Source organism: Fulmarus glacialis, unplaced genomic scaffold, assembly GCF_000690835.1.
Source record: "Fulmarus glacialis isolate BGI_N327 unplaced genomic scaffold, ASM69083v1 scaffold46455, whole genome shotgun sequence".
In the NCBI taxonomy this organism is placed as follows: Eukaryota; Metazoa; Chordata; class Aves; order Procellariiformes; family Procellariidae; genus Fulmarus; species Fulmarus glacialis.
The window spans coordinates 1-17,828 of NW_009215828.1; the positions used below are offsets into that span (position 1 = coordinate 1).

At 38.4% G+C, this 17,828-nt stretch overlaps 1 protein-coding gene across 1 annotated transcript; it reads right to left on the bottom strand.

Moving 5' to 3' along the window:
- Window positions 1-7,750: 7,750 nt before the first annotated feature.
- AGR3 (anterior gradient 3) lies at window positions 7,751-14,852 on the bottom strand. The gene is made up of 7 exons (XM_009579059.1): window positions 14,747-14,852; window positions 12,533-12,596; window positions 11,182-11,234; window positions 10,464-10,540; window positions 10,139-10,202; window positions 8,992-9,075; window positions 7,751-8,235 (listed from the first exon to the last, which is right to left on the bottom strand). Exons 1-7 carry the CDS (start codon window positions 14,850-14,852, stop codon window positions 8,186-8,188), a joined length of 498 nt encoding a protein of 165 aa, XP_009577354.1. The 3' UTR covers window positions 7,751-8,185.
- Between the last annotated feature and the right edge of the window lie 2,976 nt (window positions 14,853-17,828).

Here is a 17,828-nt window from a genome sequence, read left to right on the forward strand (position 1 = left end):
ATGATTCTATGATTCTATGATTTATCAGCATACCGCCACAAATGTATTGAGTCTACCTGACGGAAATATACACATCGAGTAACGCCAGAGTATTTACTGGCACTGGCAATACTTGCTATTGTTAGACTTGGAACCATAGTTTCTTCTTTAAATTCATTTTAACTTTACCTGGAGATGTGGTAGCTACCATAAGACCTCTAGCACTGTAGCTAAGGCTGTGGAATTACCTGTTTACCACAAATATTTCTGGAATTTACTCTTTCTCAAAGACATTGTAACTTCTGGGTTTGTTTTTGGCTCAGTAGAGCATAGGAAGAATTTTCTTTAGCTTTCTTGGTGAGTCATCCTTTCTCTAGAAAGACACGTATCCTTTGATTTGTTTCAGTGCAGGAAGGAAAGGCTTTATGCTTTAAGGTTTATGCATTGGTTACAAAATTGTGGATGCTCTCTTTCATTTATCTTAGCACAATCTCTTTTTCCCCTTACTTTCCAGAATTCAAATGACTAATAGAACACATTTCACAGCCAGAAAGAGGCAGCACTAATTAGTTTGTGGTTGTTTTCATTCATATCGGCTGGACAAATGCACCTTCAGTTCTTTGTCCTGCCACGTGCTTTTTGTGTGATCTTAACCTGCCTATATTTTAGTTCCTTCTGTATAAAAATATGGAAAGCTAAACATCCTTAGCTCCTGCAACTCTCTTCAGGGTAAATAACCAAAGGATCTGTCAGTCTCTTTAATGCTACTCCCATATCATTGGCAACCTTCAGGCAGCATACCTGCCTGTGGATAACAGCGTTGCCTAATGCTTAAGCTGTCTGGTCCTTTGTGCTCCAGAGAAGCCCTATAGCTGTACCTGGGGCTGTACAAGTTCAGCTCACCATCGGTGCAGACAACACATTTGGTCAGGAAAGGCAGCCTCGAGGTATCCCCAGTAGTCACGCTCGATGGTGTTAATATAGTGGATACCACATAAAACACTTAAGATTCACATTTGCACTGTTGCCTTCTAGAAATATCATATGAAAGAATACTTACTCATTTAAAAATCTCCATGAAACATCAACAAAGTTGTTTCTTGGCTTTTATAAACAACAAACAAACAAACCCCAAGCTTTCTTTCTCAAAGGAGTTGTTCCACATCCCATATCTTTAGTCCAAGAATGCAGAACAACCCATAATATGTTTTCACTGGAGTGTGGCTCCCTGTGTATTAATTTGTTCGGTTAGTAAATAAGAAAGGGCATTTTTCCAAGGAAGGAAAGATTGAGTTTCCAGGCCCAGGGTAACTGCTGCTCTGAATCTTTGAATTCCCTTTTGGGAACTCATTAGGGGATTTAGGTATTTTCGTCTTTTTTTTTGTCAAGGTCAAGAGTATACGAATGAATGAGAAATAAAGCCACTGAGGCTAAGAGGGAATATTTCTTTCAGTTAGGGTGAGAGTGCTCCTCGGTGGACATGTATATGTGAATATATTTGATAAGTTAATATATTGAATGTGGAGTTGTCTTCCAAGCAAAGCAGTGCAGGTCTGGGAGGTGCAGGCTCTTGTTCCACTCTTATGGTGCTCTGATACAAATGCTCAAGAGCTGTGTAAAATCACAGCCCCACCTGCTTGTAACCTTGAAGCAAAAAGAATACCTTAGCAGATCAAGGCTCCTTTTCTCCCCGTCCTGTACGGTACACCTCACCTTAGGGTGTAGCTTCTTCTCCAGGCAGTCACTGTCCTCTTCCCTGTATGTGAACATAAGCAATGAAGCCAGTGGTTTGTATATATCCATGAACTCAGCTCTCCCCAGCTGGCTGAATGCTAAATAGCAGGGTGGGTTCGTGTGTGCCAACCTTTTACAAACAATCACTTGGGACGTGCAGCCAGGGTGTGCAAAGCAGTAACAAGTGATCCTCAGTGTGCACAGAAAGACTCAGTAGATCTTTTTGAAGTATTTTCAGGCTCTTACCTGAAGCAATAACCAAGTCTAAGCACCAAAAAAAACCCCCTGAGGAGTGTTGTCTCATGAGCGTTATAATCTTGAAAAATTATTGCATATGGTATCTTTTCTCTTTCTCACAGGTCACACTTAGACGTGTACAAAGGGTGACTTGAACATCTACTTAAGAGTAGTTGGAGTTAGAATGATAGGGAAATTTTGAAATGCAATGCTTGATATGGCAATGTGAACTAAAGGATGACTGCTGTATTTGGGTTCTTTCTTATCATGCAAAGATAGGGGAAGCTGTTGGTTTTGTGTGTCTTCTCTTATTCTAAAGGGATCAGCAAATATCTGATACCTCTTAAAAGAAAATGATCTGCTGAAATAGATCCACTTTTAGTGACTAGTGGGTCAGTTACTTTACAATACACAGTAGCAACCCAAGATGGTAAGTGATGAATAGCATGAGCACCTCGAACAGCCAGGAAAAGGTATGAATATATAGATTGCAAATTCTGGAGATTTTCTAGTGGAGGAGAAAATATTCCTCCCCTTCTGATTGGTGTTTTTGGACTTTTTAATTGCCATGGAGACTTTTTGTTTCCACCTGACTCATGCTGTGGATCTGTGCATCCATTTGAACAAAGGAAGAAACAAAAGGAAGCAGACCAGTGACTTGGCCGATCCTGTGGAGGACACCTCAGCATTTGGAAATTTGTCCGTGTTAGCCTTTGGCAAGAACACGTATAGCACATGAAACAACCCAAGGTATATCAGCCTTATTCTGCAAGATCAAGATACTTTTGCATTTTAAGTGCTGAGGTGTCCCACAGTCTCTCACCTCCATGGTACACAAAGGTATGGTGGCTTTTCTTTTGTTCTGGTCAAGCACAAATATTTGCACACAGGGAAATGCTTTAGCTCTGCAGACCAATACATCAGCCATCTGCCTAGAAAAGCCAACGCCTTTCTGCGCTGAGACGGATACATAGGGGAGGATCCTGTTCTGTCAGTTCTCAGATTCCTGTGCCTCACCTCACTGACGTTAAGTCCACGTTTGTTTGACTACCCTTGGTCTGATTACAACAGATAAGTCCAGACAGTAAAGCAGGCATGGATATGTGAACAAGTGGTAATAAAGTTTGCTTTCCGGAATGCGTCGTGTTTGTAGCAAAGGGAAGAACTCAGAGAAGTCTTTTATACAAAACATGGGCTTCCACAGGTGACGCTATATTATGCTCATGTTAATATTAGCATCCACACATATAGTATACAGGTTATGAATTCTGTAAAAGCACACAGTCTACACAGGCAGGCTTTCTCAGCTATTGGCCTGTATACTGCGACTGAATTTATTCTGCGTAAAACAAATGCTGCTCTTGCATTCACACATTCACATTTTCAGTCTTTTATTCTCGTCCTTCAGCTCTAATCCAAACAGCGGAGGTCAAATAAACCTGGTTGGTTTAGTTCAAGTTAACCAAGGGACAAAAGGAACAGTTTCCCACTCTTTCTTAAGAGAGGAAAGTAAAGAGTATGAATAAAAATCTGCCCACTAATATTATGAATAAAGCTGTGTGGCACGCAAGCAGAAAAGAAGGGAAGAAAAGAGGGAGTAGTGTCTCATGCCATTCATTTCAGACGAAAAAAGGAGGAAGAATCATGTTTTGTCTGCCTTTGCACAGGCTACAGACATATTAGCCTATCCTGAGCAATAAGATTTTAATCTGAGATCAGAGTTTCTGTTCCATCAGGAGAGATATTACCTGGCAAAATAATCTTCAAAGAGGAGAAGGCAGGAAGATAGTAGCAGTTGTAAAATCAAGGATGAACATTGAGCTAAGCTGTGAACGGAAAATATGTGTACAACATATAGGGTGGTTTTTACCTGAATAACTAGCTCCACCAAAAGGACTGGATCTGAATCTTTAAGAATCGCAAAGATTTAGTCCCATTTCTCAAGGCTATGGCTGAGAACAGATTTCAGCCTGGTACCTATGGGGATTTGAGAAGGGAAAGAAGAGGGTGAAATCCCCTTTAGTCACTTTGCAAAGTAGATCTCATTGGACACAGAGGAATTCGTGTGCCTGTGACATTTCTGGAAAGTGGCTGCTGTCTGCTTGGATGAGTGTCAAAGTTTTGGGTTTGTCAAAGCTGTCAAAAACTTTTGCAGTGGAAAATACTCTTCTAGATTACAGATGCAACCAGTATCAATAATACCTTTGGAAATTAATCCAGATTTTCTTCAAATGTTAAAATAACATGCCTTGCAGCGTAGATATAAAGGCTAACTTTCGTTCTAGAATGAAAGTCAGTGATCGTCGTATTTCTGAAAATTTTGTTATTTATAATATAGTATTTTATTTAATTCACATAGTTTATTTCCTGTCTGCTGGCTCAATATCAAATGCACAAAATCAGGAGAACAACAGTAGACTTCTAGGCCCAGGGCTTGCATTACTTGTTTCTTCCACAATCCCAATAAATGATAATTCTACCATTTATTTTCTGTTACAGCGCTGAGGTCAGCCAGACTATGGAGTTTAGCATTCCTGAGCTCAGGCAAGTTCTGGACTGTGGTCCTGAATCACAAACCTTTTGGAATTCCAGCTTTGTGGATTCTTGACAGCCATCTCTTTGCTTATGAAGGGATCCACTAAAAGAAGTGACCCAAATATAATCCCTAAACATGCAAATGTTTGTGTAAAAGAATAGTCAACATACAACTTTCAGCTCAAGCAAGTTGACATCCATCTGATCACAGTTGAGTAGAGTGTAGGATATATACAGGAGTTCAGTGTTTCTATAAGAACCAAGATGTATTTGATTTGAGTATCTAGTCTTTTAACTTGATACCCTCCCTGCTTGATACCCTTGATACCCGTCATAGATGCTAAGAGGGAAGCATGACAATACTGTCCATTTTAATATAAACCTGCACCAGCCAAAGTAAATGTATACAAGTGTGTATGTTATTAGCAATTGTTATCAGCAGTGAAGAATGAATAAATTTGATTTTGATTGAGTGGGAGTAGCCAATATGAGCCATCTCCAGAGAAACCACAGCAAAGGCTCCACATCAGGATTTCTCAGGACAGTAAATTCACTGAGGGCAACCACAGGCATGAGATGTGAGTTGAGTTTGGTGACCTTATCTCAGAGTAACTACAGTGTGTCCTTGTATCTAGGAACAGCTCTTGCACGTTAGCTAGTCACTTGCTGTGAAGGCCACCCCTCGTGTATAACCCTGACAGTTTAAATTGTAAAAGTAAAGTAAAACCCTATTGTTGTGAATTATGTTGCTTTTGCGATTTTGCTCCAGTCAGTTAAACAAGCAGGTCTTGTTTTCTATTCACTGAAAGTAGTGACTTAGCTGATAATTCTCTAAAAGTAGTTAAATTATAAATCCAGCTAAATAATCCCACTGAGTTGGGACTGCTGACTTCACAGAATGGTCAAGGACGGAACGGATCTCAGGAGGTCACCTGGTCCAACCCCCTGCGCTGGCAGGGCCACCTAGAGCCAGTTCCCCAGGACTGTGTCCAGATGGCTTTTGAATATCTCCAAGGATGGAGACTCCATCACCTCCCTGGGCAACCTGTGCCAGTGCTTGGTCACCCTCACAGTAAAAAAGTGTTTCCTGATCTTCAGACAGAACCTCCTGTGTTTCAGTTTGTGCCCATTGCCACTGGTCCCGTCACTGGGCACCACTGAAAAGAGCCTGGCTCCATCCTCTTTTCACCCTCCCTTCGGGTATTTATATACATTAATAAGATCCCCCCTGAGCCTTCTCTTACAGAGTTACATTGATGTGATATCAGACTGTGTTTGTGGCTTCCCTCTCTTTAGTATAGAAATGTATTAATATTTCACTGTGAAGAGGGACAGCCATCAGTACAAAAAGGACATCATCCCTGGGTTCGGGCAGTATATATGTGCATGTATTTACTTAACAGGAAAGAAGAATTAAAGTGCTCATCCACTGTATAATCCCAGAGGATCCCTCAGCATATTTATGCTCTTCAGTGCTTGTATGTGCGAGGATGCCCTTCTTTTACTGAAAGGCTGATGGAATATCTGCACTGACTAGGGTAATCCATGAAAGTAGTCTTTTATAGCAGCCACTGTCATCTTTGCAATTGATGTTATAGTAGTAGGCAAGGAAACAAGAATACCATGGACAAAGATGTAATTACTAAACTTAAAGGGAGGACAACAGGTTTGTTTTGCAGCTGCTTTCCAGATCTGAAACGGAAAGTTTTTGTTTCACACTAGAATGAAAGCACAGCCATGCAAATACTTCCAGAAGTGCAGCCTTCCCTCAAATATCCATCCAGAGCCTGAAACCTTAGTCTTCTGAATCTTAAGTAGGTGAAGCAGGCTTTGGCTAATAGTATAACTATCCCACATTTCATTTCCTGCCTGAGTTAAAGCATAGGTTGTTTCAAGCCAATGTCTCCCGTGATCTCAGCTGATGTTGAAAGTGAATGTAAGGAGGGAAAAAATTTCCCTGCAATATGACAGCAAAACCCCACCACTTTCCACCTAATCTTTTGGTAATATTTTGAATCTACCATACTTAATCATTTCCTATTTTGTACTATGCTTCTCCCCAAAGTAAATCTTCTCTTGACCCTGCTTTGAAAGTGCTGCCATGGCTATCCTGTGTCATCTCTGGCAACTAGCTCATATCCCTTTCTCCTGAACATCTCTGGCATGCTCGAAAGAGGGTATGCCCACAGGCTGGGAAATGTTGCCAAATCTAGAATAGATACAGACATAAACGAGTAGAGCTAAACACAACTCAAAGGAATGTGATTACCAGTTTAATTTTGTTGTTTAATTTACCAGTGGCATTTTCCCATAGGTTAAAAAATCATTTAACTGATTATGAAGACAATATACTGTTAATGACTAACACCAGATTTTTTTTTTTCCCTTAATGTACAGGTCATTTATCAGCAGTCTGTTGGAATATACTCTTATATCCAAATTTTACATAGTTATGAAAACATAGATAGGCACAATATAACTTGTTCATGACAAATTAATACTAAGTCTTGTAAATTAACAAAGCTGTCCTGCAAAGATCCTTCCTTCATCTTTTATATGTGTATTTAGGCAGCATCACAGGAAATGGCAGGTAGCACAAACAAGTGACACTGGTGCTTTGTGCATAACATAACATATGTGCTTTTACTGCAGATGAATCGCTTACTGTCTTGCTCTAATGAAGAAGCATATTGCTGGTATAACAAACTATTTCAACTGACTTCAGCTTTTTACTCAGTACGGTGATCCCGGGGAAATTTTATGAAGACTTTGTATAATCAGATCGCCTGACTAAGCTGCCACCATGATGTCTGGGTTGGAATGCTACAGAAAAAGAGGGAATGACCTGGGATGAGCTTCACATGACTCAAGTGCCATTTAAATGAAAAGAGCTAGGACAAACCTGCTCATTTTTCCCATACCAGACTTTACAAGCATCATTTAGCCTCAGGTGTGGAGTTGTGGGACTATCTCCTTCCATCTCTCTTGCTTCACTGTATCTTTATTATAGCAAAACCTGTAGTTGCTATTTGATGATTATCACCTCACTGAGACCACATGCTCAATGTGAAACGTCTATTCTGTTTTAAGCTATCAGAATGATAGTTAAAGAATTATATAGAAGAAAGGTAAGCCCAGATGACTGATTTTTTTCTATATAAGCTATTCCAAAATCTATAGGAAGAGCCTTCCTGTCTGATTTGCCAGCAAAGTTTCTTTTCCTTTAATGAGAAATAAGTGCATAAAGCAGAGTTATACTAGCTACTTACAAGCTTCTTGCAATAAAAATAAAAATTAGGAGCTGAGATACAGCTATTAACTTATATAACAAATTGCAAATGGACATCATGGTTATAACTCTTGGTCTGAAGTCATAGCTAACATAACAAAGTCATAGTTGGATTGATAAAATACAGCTCAAAGTTGCTGCACCTTACACCATGACTTTCAGTTATTCAGATAACTAATGTCAAAGTGTTTAATAGGTTTCTTCTCATTTCCAAATAGACGTGATAGTCTTTCTGTGTTTGTTCTTCAAATTGTACATATACATTTCTTATGAAATCTGATATACCAAAACTGCTTGGTAAGAGTTCAAAATGATAGTAGAGACAGAGAAATTAACTAAAATATTTTAAAACATTAGGTTTCCTAGTACAGCTTCACCTCGTAGAGGCTATGGTCATTTCACTGTTGCTGGTTACAGTTCTGTCTGAATGAGGCGTAGTGCTTTCTTCATGTTCTCTATTACTGAAAGAAAAATAAAGAACTGTGAAAAAAGTACTTAAAGTGCATTTGTACAATCAAAAAACCCACCTAGTTTGATTAGTAAATTTTTCACATTGAAATTAATTTATGGTCATACATATTTTAGAGCTTTCTATTGTGAAAATTCTTACATTGATACTAAAGGAGAAGGTAAAAAGTTTCGTGAATCAAAATGTTTAACTTAAAGGGATTTGACAAGGCTCCTTTCAACTCCCTCACTTCTCAACAGCAAGCCTGGTAATCAGATGTGAAGTGCATATTTGTGGTGAGATACTGCATTGGTGTCAGATAGATGGTATAGGGAAAGGACTAGCTCAACCAGAAAAATCGCATTCCTCTCTGAAATATGGGTGTTAGCTGGTACCCAGGTAACCACCAGCATTTCTTTTCTGATTCCCTCCCACCACTGGCTGTTTACATTGTGCAGTTACCTTTGAGCGTAGTGACTTTCACCATTCTCCAACAAACTGCTCAGATCTTGATCCTGAAAGTTCTCACCCATGATCTTTCAACTTGTATTACCTGAGTAGTCCCAATAAATTCAATGGGACAATAAGTGTGCTTAAGTGTTTTGCTAGAACAGGTTAGACTATTATAATTTATTGAAAATGGCCACACACAGTCCTTATTCATTACTTTGAGATCTTAATGGGTTCTCAAGCACAAGTGATTGGGACGGGGTGTATCTGGCTGCTTACAACGTGAAATGCAAAGTAACACAACGAAGGGGGCACTTACAGAATGGTATGTCTTGTGGTTCGTAAGTGTAAAGCCGATTGGAGTATCTTCCTGTGATATCAGCTCTTACTGTGAGAGATGGGTCTGCAAAAGTAATCGTATTAAACACTGCTTTCTATTCCCACAACAGCTGAGAGCGACGTGAGTGGCGCTACTTTGACAGCCTTGTATCTGAGGTGTTCTGATTTCATCAATGAGGTAATTAAGAGGCCGTTACGCTCTGTTCCAACTAACTGCTCTTGGAGAAATCCTGCACTAAAGCTAATGGTCATTTTTGTATTATGCAGCTATTTTTAAGTGATAGATTATGCATGCATTTCATTCATATTTAAAGAAAAATATCCTGTTTTACAAGTTCTGGCGTTACATCAGGGGAGGCCAGTTTGATGGATGCACACATAGTGAGGGTCATGTGTACGTAATGCGACATTAGCATGACCTACCAAGAGCCTTCAGAATGAAAATCTTGTGATTTTTAATGTTTCCATCATAGGATTGTGGACATCTCTTCTCCCAGTTCCCCTTCCAAGCTTTTTGTTAGCTAACTGACTCCTGTTACGACATTGCTCTCTGTCTGAGTGTGGGCTTCATCTCACCTAACTTTGGATGCCACCACAGAGGTAGTCACTCTAGGCTCCCTGTGCAGTCAGTTAAAAGGAACAGGTACTCCGGGGCATGATTCATTCGATCTATTCCAGAAGTCAGCTTTATGATGGGATAAATCATTCCGTAGATGCCACTGACTATTGACTTGCTCTGTGATAAAGTCCACGCTGTAGACATCTACATTCAGTCAGATATTTGACTGTTTTCAGTAAACTTTGTCTTATAACAGCACTAGCAAGAAGCGCGGAGAGCAAAAGCCCAGATGCTAACGGACATTTAAGCATCTTGCTTCCAAGCACAAATTAGGTACCCTCCAGAACATATCTGTAACCTGAAGAAGTTTATGAGGGTCAAAGCCTGCAACAGGGGGAGAACTGAACTCAGATCTGCCAAGTTCCAGGCTAATACCATTGTAATGATAAATTTCGAGCTATTTTCTTATTTTCTTTTTGCAAAATGAATCATTTTGATGTCCCCAAAGGAGGACACTGACATAGATTCAGATATCACATCTTTGAAGATACATAAATATTGTACATACCTATAAACATGATTCGAGGCACGTACTGTCCATCAGGTGACAGGTTTTTATCTGTGGTTTCATGCTGGCAGAGAAATTAAAGCTAGTTATTAAAATATTTCTGTAAATTTTGGTGAAGTAGTACCACCTGTGAATAGTCTTGTACCACAGGACAAAACCAAAAAAGGTACTACTTGTGTGTGTATACACATGCACAAATGCCTGTACTTACACGTTACTGAAATGCCAGAGATAATTAGCTAAAATGACATGAACAAGCAAGAGAAAGAAAGAGAAAACACAAGCCAAAAAAAATACAAGTCAAACCTCCCCAAACCCTTCATACCATGAGATTCAGCATAACGAAGTTATTTTGGGCCATTTCCTGTATCTCTTCATTTTCTGCAAAAGCTTTCTTCAGTGCTAGAAAAGACATGGTCATTTTGAAGTCCCTCTCAAATACTGCCTTTCCTTCTGCATTTAGGCACCACGTTGGCTGGAGACTGGCCACATTGTTCCTGCCTCTGCTGTTTCGCATTCCTGAGGAGACACTTAAGGGCTCTATCACTGCTTTTTGTTTTTTTGACCCATGTCAGTACAACCTCCCGGCTATGAAAATGGAAGCTCTTTTGCGTTATTTATGAAGACTGTCTCAATGGATACCATGTCTCAGCTTGACAAAAGTGCATTATTCTCAGAAAATTCTTATTAGATCGATTTCAGCAGCCCTGTCCTCATCTCCTTCTCTAGTTACCAGTTCAGGAGGGCCAAACAATATTAAATCTGTTCAATGAGTCAGTAGCAAATCTGTGTCTCTTAATTTAAACTGACGAGTGCTGCATCAGGGATACCAGGAGAGCAGCACTGAGTATTTTTCATGTTCTTGGGTAGTTGCATAGTGGAGTTTTTGTAAATAGCAGTAATAAATTCTTAGCTTTTCAAATACATTTTCATTTACCTATTTCTTTAAATAATTTTCAGTAAGTGCAAGGTAAATATATAGATAGGTGCAGTTTCTTATAAAAACATTCACAGAATTTTAACACTCAAAAAATCAAAATTACCTTGGCAGTATTGACAGTCTTCCAAATGATGAATTACCATCAGTGGCTTGTTACTTTATTAATAATAATAAAACATGTAGTTAGATCATTTGACAAGTATGCAAATGGATGATTTTGCTAGCAGACTGGAAAAGGAAAATTACATTTCATCTTATGTTAACCCACAGTAAGACCATATAGACATTCCGTAAAGAATTACAGACATTTTTGAGCAAGGAAAAAGAACATAACTCCTTTGTAAAAGGAAGAAATAGAGGAATAGAGTTTCTATATCTAAATAGGTTTTCTAAAGTAAGAAATTCTGGAAGAAACAACAGAGCCATCATAATTTCATTCCCAGTTAGTACATAATCAAACTGAAGAGGTATATAATATTGCTTAGGTGTGACGTTCTCCATGATTAAGAAAATAAAAATAATCTCTATGAACTGGAATAAAATATTTTTTATAAAATTGGGTTTATCATCAAATACTTCCCACGAAAAGTTTCATGATATTTTAAGCTTTCTTGAACAGATATACAGTAAATTATTTTTTTCTGTAAATAGTTCGGTAAAGTATCAAAATTTTATATTTTTGGATGTCAAAACATAAAACAATTTTGTGCATTTTCTCCCGTATTTTTTTAAACTACTGTTACTGTTCAGTAAATCAGTTACTACTGCTTCATCTGCTATCACTGTCAAGAGTTGTTCAGTTCCTAGCCATTTTCACATAGGGTACATGGAATTAGTTGCCTTTTATTTTAAAAAGAATTTGCCTTCAATTTAACAATAGCTTACACTACACTACTATGATATAAAATGAACTGTAATAGAGATTTAAATGACTATTGTTATGAATTCTTAAATGTATTTTCAGCTGAATCCCAGAGAAGATTCAGATTAGAACTTTCTACCAGAATAGTGAGAAACTGTGAGTACATCATGCACATATGCCAACTACTAACGTGTTGGGGAAAACATCAGAGGCAGTAGACCACCATGCAAGAGCAAATGTAACTGATTTCCAGCTGCTGATTAAGGAAGTAATCAGAGGAATAATGACATATATATATATTAAAAAAAAATTTTAGAATTATAGTATCTATTTATCATTGCTTATTTCAAATGACAACACTGCTGTTGTGACAAAGAAACAACCAGTGTTAAATGGGGAGTTGCCTATCGGCCCATGATGTTGCTTCAGAGTCATAAGGCCCCTGCAACAACTTTTATTTATAGACACTAAATCTGTTTTATTTAACCAGGTGGTCTGCAGATCAGCTGTCATGGTGTTTCTTTGTTCTGTTTCATTATAGTATATTCAGGCATGACTGTCTGATTAACAACTTTGTCTTTTAATCTCTTACCTTTTTTTTGCTTGATAAAGCCCTTCTTCATAAGTTTGTACCCAGGTAATTTCATCTCCCCACCCTAGAAATATAACAAAAGGATTAACTGGTAGCTAGATAAGTAACTCATAACAAATTATATTTTTTATATTTATCAATAGTTATACACAAATAAGATTTGGGTTTTTCCAGTCAAAGTTTCCCAAACGTTGTTGATATACTAATTCTATGTCTCCTGATAGGTGCACTGGAAGATTAAAAAAAAAATCAAACCCCCAAAACCTCAGCTGGTTGAGTATCCAGTTCAAGTCCTCTAGCAAACCTGTTAGATCTCTTTCTGAATACTCAGAGGTCCCTAAATCAGCACCCAAATCCTTTATTCCTTTATACTGTCTACTCCGTATTTCATGTAGACCCTGGGGCTTAAAGAGAAAGTTGGCTTATAAAGTTAGAAAGAAAAATAAAATATGACAACTCAAATAAGATCAACTTTAATATGAACGTTGTTTTGGGTTTTAAGCTTAACTCTCGAACCATGAATTTCAATCCCTGGTGTTGCAAGTACTTATAATTTAATAAAAGAATGGCTGTTAAACAAAAATCTCCACCTAAACAAAATCCTAATGAATTATCAGCTTCAGAGCTCATCCATAGCTGGTGATACACTGATCTCAAAAAGCAAATTGCCCAGTTGGTTTCATGCCTTCAGATCCCAAAGATGCCAGCCCCTGTGTAGTAGATCCCTGCCTCCCAAGCAGTGCTGTTCCATTCATGACAGCCCTCATGGGAATTGTAGAACAGGTTCTGGATCTGGGCCAGCTTAAGGCTCTGTTTCTTCTGTGCTATCTGGACAGCACTTGCACCAGCCCTGGTTATGCAGAGATTTGCTGTTAGCTTTCTCACGGGACAATTGCTTGTGACGCTACTAGGTCATCTCTTCTTTCAGGAGAGTGATTTTGATCACGGATCTGCCTGGTTGATGGTGGGACTCTGGTGTATTGACTACTGCGTTCCCAGCCCGAGCTGAAGTCAACTGCTGACGTAGGTAACTGCACAGAGGAGTCAGCTAGGGTCATTTTGCAGCAGGTTTAAGCATTCCCCTTTGATCTGTGAAAATTACAGGTAAAGCGCTCAAAGGCACCCCAAAAGGCCTGAAATCAGAATTAGAAAACTGCTGTTTTCTGTGACTATTTTTTTCAAAATTGCCAGAATTGAAGGGATTTGGTTATCTTTTTATGCATTTAGGCTTAGTGGGAAAAATAAATCCTGGCCTAGGCAAGATAGGCAATATATACCAGATTGATTATAACCTTTCTCCAGGGATACCACTTACGAGAAGTGATTTGCAGTTTCTCTTTGGTTAGTCCAGGTGTTGCATGATTTTGTCAAGTGCTCCCTGAGCAATCAGGCTCAGATGGGACTTCTGCGGCAGGTGAGGGTTTGCCAGTGCTTTGTATGGGAAGACCTCAGAGGTGAGCTGTAGGGTCTGCAGGCTTTGCACGGCTCGCAGAAGAGGTCAGGGAGGGACCTGGAGATTTTTTGGGGTGAATAGGCCCGAAAGGAGAAGGAAGATGGAGAAGAGGAAAAGACCTTGGTAAGCTATTTCTCTGCTTGTATTTCTAAGGATTGGTCAGGCATAAATAACTTAAAATAGGGTCTTTAGTTAACACCCAGGTTGAAAATTATGCACCGCAAGGAAGTGAATTATTCACTGCAAAACGTGACTGTGACTATCTGATGAAAAGCAAAAGCAAAAAAAAAATTACACAGAAAAACCCACCCGTAGCTCAAACTGTTGTTCTGTGTACAAAAATAGTTCTGTAGAAAAACTGTTCTATAGCAACTAAAGTTATGAAACTGTGTTTCAGTAGTTAACAAGTTACCATAACAAAATGTCTTTTAACTGGTATATGAAAGAATACTTTTTCACTGATAGTCCTACAAGTGCATCCTGATTTGAGAGACTCAATTTAAGTTATTGGTTTCTACTAGGTCACTGTGAGTTATGTAAATTATGCAGGTTTTCTGAGGCCCTCAGCCATATCATTAAGAACAAACTGATGGAGTGAAATGAGATGGAATAAGAAGATGCACTACTTAGAGTGTCACTTAGCACTAGAGAAACACACCTCAGGAAGTATAGATGTGCTTTCAGGTATATTCTAAATAAAAATATTTGTTGACCTATATGGGAAGATGAGGAGGTAGCTACATAAAGTCAATATACAGTACCTCTTGACAGTGTCTGAGGTGCTCTTTTTTCCTTTTTGATTGCCATTGCAAGATTGGAAGAGACTGCAATTAGCAGGAGGGACAAAGCCAATGTTGAATGGAGCATTATTTCTTTGCGAAGATCCCTTTCAACGCAGTGAGGAAACTGGAAAACAAAGCAACAGCTTTAGCTGCATGGATTTGTCACCTGGTGCGGTGTAAATCAATGTGTTAGTGGTGTCCTAACAATCTATACTACAGAAGCAGTTTTGATTATTTCTATAAATGCCATTGTGAGAAAAGTGCAAAATGGAGGTGCTCAATTTTATCATGCAGCGCTACTTTCAGCTGTCAAAATTAGGCTGCAGGGGACAGTTCTCATGACAGTGTGATCAGGGGAGCAAAGTTCATTTCAGTTCATTTCTGGTTAGCATTTGTTTCTTATGAACTAGTACAACATTGTAATACTGGATCATGAAAATTTCAAGACAGTGATACTAGTTGTTCATTCTGTTAGTTTTCTAATTTCAGTGAAACGTAACAGCATGGGATGTTTTTCATGGATAGTAGGCTTTTTGGTCAAAAGATGTCTCATGATATCCTCAATAAAATAGGAAAATTGACAAGTATTTTCTTCCAGGTATAATACATTTTAAATCAGCAAATCCCTCCAGAATGTTGAAATTGCCATCATTTTTTTTAAGCCTGCACTCTGTGAACCAGGATGTTAAAAATTGTGAGATAAATCTCAAAGAAATTTCCAGCTGTTTCTCACAATGAAAACTCAAAACATTTCCCCATTCTTCATGACATTTTTAAACTGATTTTCAGCTCAAGTCCTGCTTAATAAGACAATCCATTTGCTCCTGGCTATTTCAGTATTCTGAAGATGTTTGCTTCTCTTCCTGACAAAGACCATTATAAGAAATTCAGTAACTTCTGGTCTTGATAAAAGTCAGGGAAAAAAGCAACAGTAGAGGAAAGGCATTACAAAGCCAAATTTTTTTAATTGATAAGTCGTCTTTCTGCCCGATACAATCATCTTTAGGCATTAAAGCTCGAATATTCAGGTGGATACCTGATGATTTGAACTAAGTTAAAAAATACAATGCATGTAGCCCAGGATACCACCCAGTCCACTTATCAGTTCTCGCTGGAGATTCCGCTTTTCAGAGGCTGAGCTTTAGGAGTTACCTGTTGAGATGACCTGTTGAGAAAGTGCTTTGACTTAAATAAAAAAAAATCATCCCCAAAGCACTTGTGCCTGTATTGATAAAGAAATTTTCAAACTTGAATTTAAAAGTGATATCCAACATGGAATTACAGCCCTGAGCACTGGCAAAAGAAGATTCTTCGTGCTTCTTAGGACAGAGAGGCATGAAAAGTGCAGCAGCTTTTATCCTTACTTTAATTAATTCCTCAACATTACTAACATTATTGTTAACAGTTCAATTTCTGGTGAACAAATTCAAATACCCCTTCCAGTAGTTAGCAATCTCAATACAAGAAAACTATTCTATTCAAGTGACTGGAGAAAAATTTGCATAAAATGAAGTATCATCTTATAGTAAGAATTCTGTATTTCTGAAGGTTGCTAAAATAATTAATACATCCATTATAATATTTTTCTCCTCAGTCTTGTCCACAACAGTTCCCTTCCCCCCCCCACATGGCATTACAACTCTAGAGCTGTTTGTTTCACATACTTTCCTCCTTAGCCTCATTCATGTTAGCTATTGTTGATTGAGTTTTAAAAGGGAGTCTCCTTTGGAGCTTATTAATTATACACATTAATTTGATGATTGGAGATTATGGAATTTTAATAAGAAAATGTGAAGTTTCCTAGCGTTTCCTAAGGAGAGGCTGTAACTTTTAGTTAAGTCTGGGGGATGAGGATTTTTTTGTAATAAAAATCAGATTTTCCCCATGTTTGTGCAGATCACTAACTTCAGTCAGCAAAAGCAGATCATTACACCCTGCTACTATACTCTTGAAAAATGAGTATTTGTAGCAACTCTATGTGGAAGTTAATAACTAGCTTTAGTATCAGTTTACCTACTAGATGTTAACAATAAAATCTAGCAGTTATATTAACATGTTAAAATGCTATTTAAACATAAATAGTTATGGCTTTGAAATCACACCAGATAACGCCTCTGTAAAGCAGGTATAGAATGCATGAATCAGTTCTTTCGTTCATGATGTATTCATGAAAAAATCAAAGTGAAAATCTCTTCAAGTCACAGGATTAATTATCTGAAGCTTAAATAATTGATTATCATCCTATTGAAAACCAATAGGTTTTTGGAAGGATAATTTATGGAGCTGTAGCTGGAGGCAGCTTAAATTCAATATTCTGAATTTTTTATGTTACATGATCCAGTGTTAGTTAATTGATTAAGAGAAAAAATGACAGCCAACACCATATAAATTGCCTTCATCTCTCTGTCAGAACAAATGTTTTGCTAGCTAATCTGTAGACATCTATCATTTGTCTTTCTCATATAACTAGGCTTGTAATGCATTTGTCAACCAAACCTCATTGCTGTATTAGAGGACAGTTAAAAATGAGAAATACTTGCTCACCAGCAGCGACCAATTCTCCTGATGGAAGGTCCTTTTTCTGGAACTGGTTACTTAAAAATCAGTGTGGTTTAAGCACAGAACACCTGAGCTGCGCAGGCCACTGTGTAACAACAGCACATTCACCTGGGAAAAAATGAGAGGAACCTTTTAGCTGAAAACCACACTCACGTGTTTCCACCCTCCCCCTTCCTTTTCTGCCATCCCTCCAACTTTCGCTCTTGTGAGTTCCCATGCTTATACACTGAATCCTTGGATTTCTCTTCATCTTGGTTTGTATCAGGTGTCTTGTATGAGGATTGGAAATAAATAGTGGCTTATGTGTGTCTGCTACTTCCCCCCTCCAACAGTTTGAGTCTGGCCTATGTCCAGTGAAAAAAGAAACCACCAATGAAAGCTGGAACTATAGATGCTTTTGTTCCCAGTGAATGGCTCGGTTCACTGGTGCTTAAAGATAGGTATGAACCTAATAGGAAGACACAAGGGTTACTTTGTGTAGAGGAATGTAATTAACAAATAA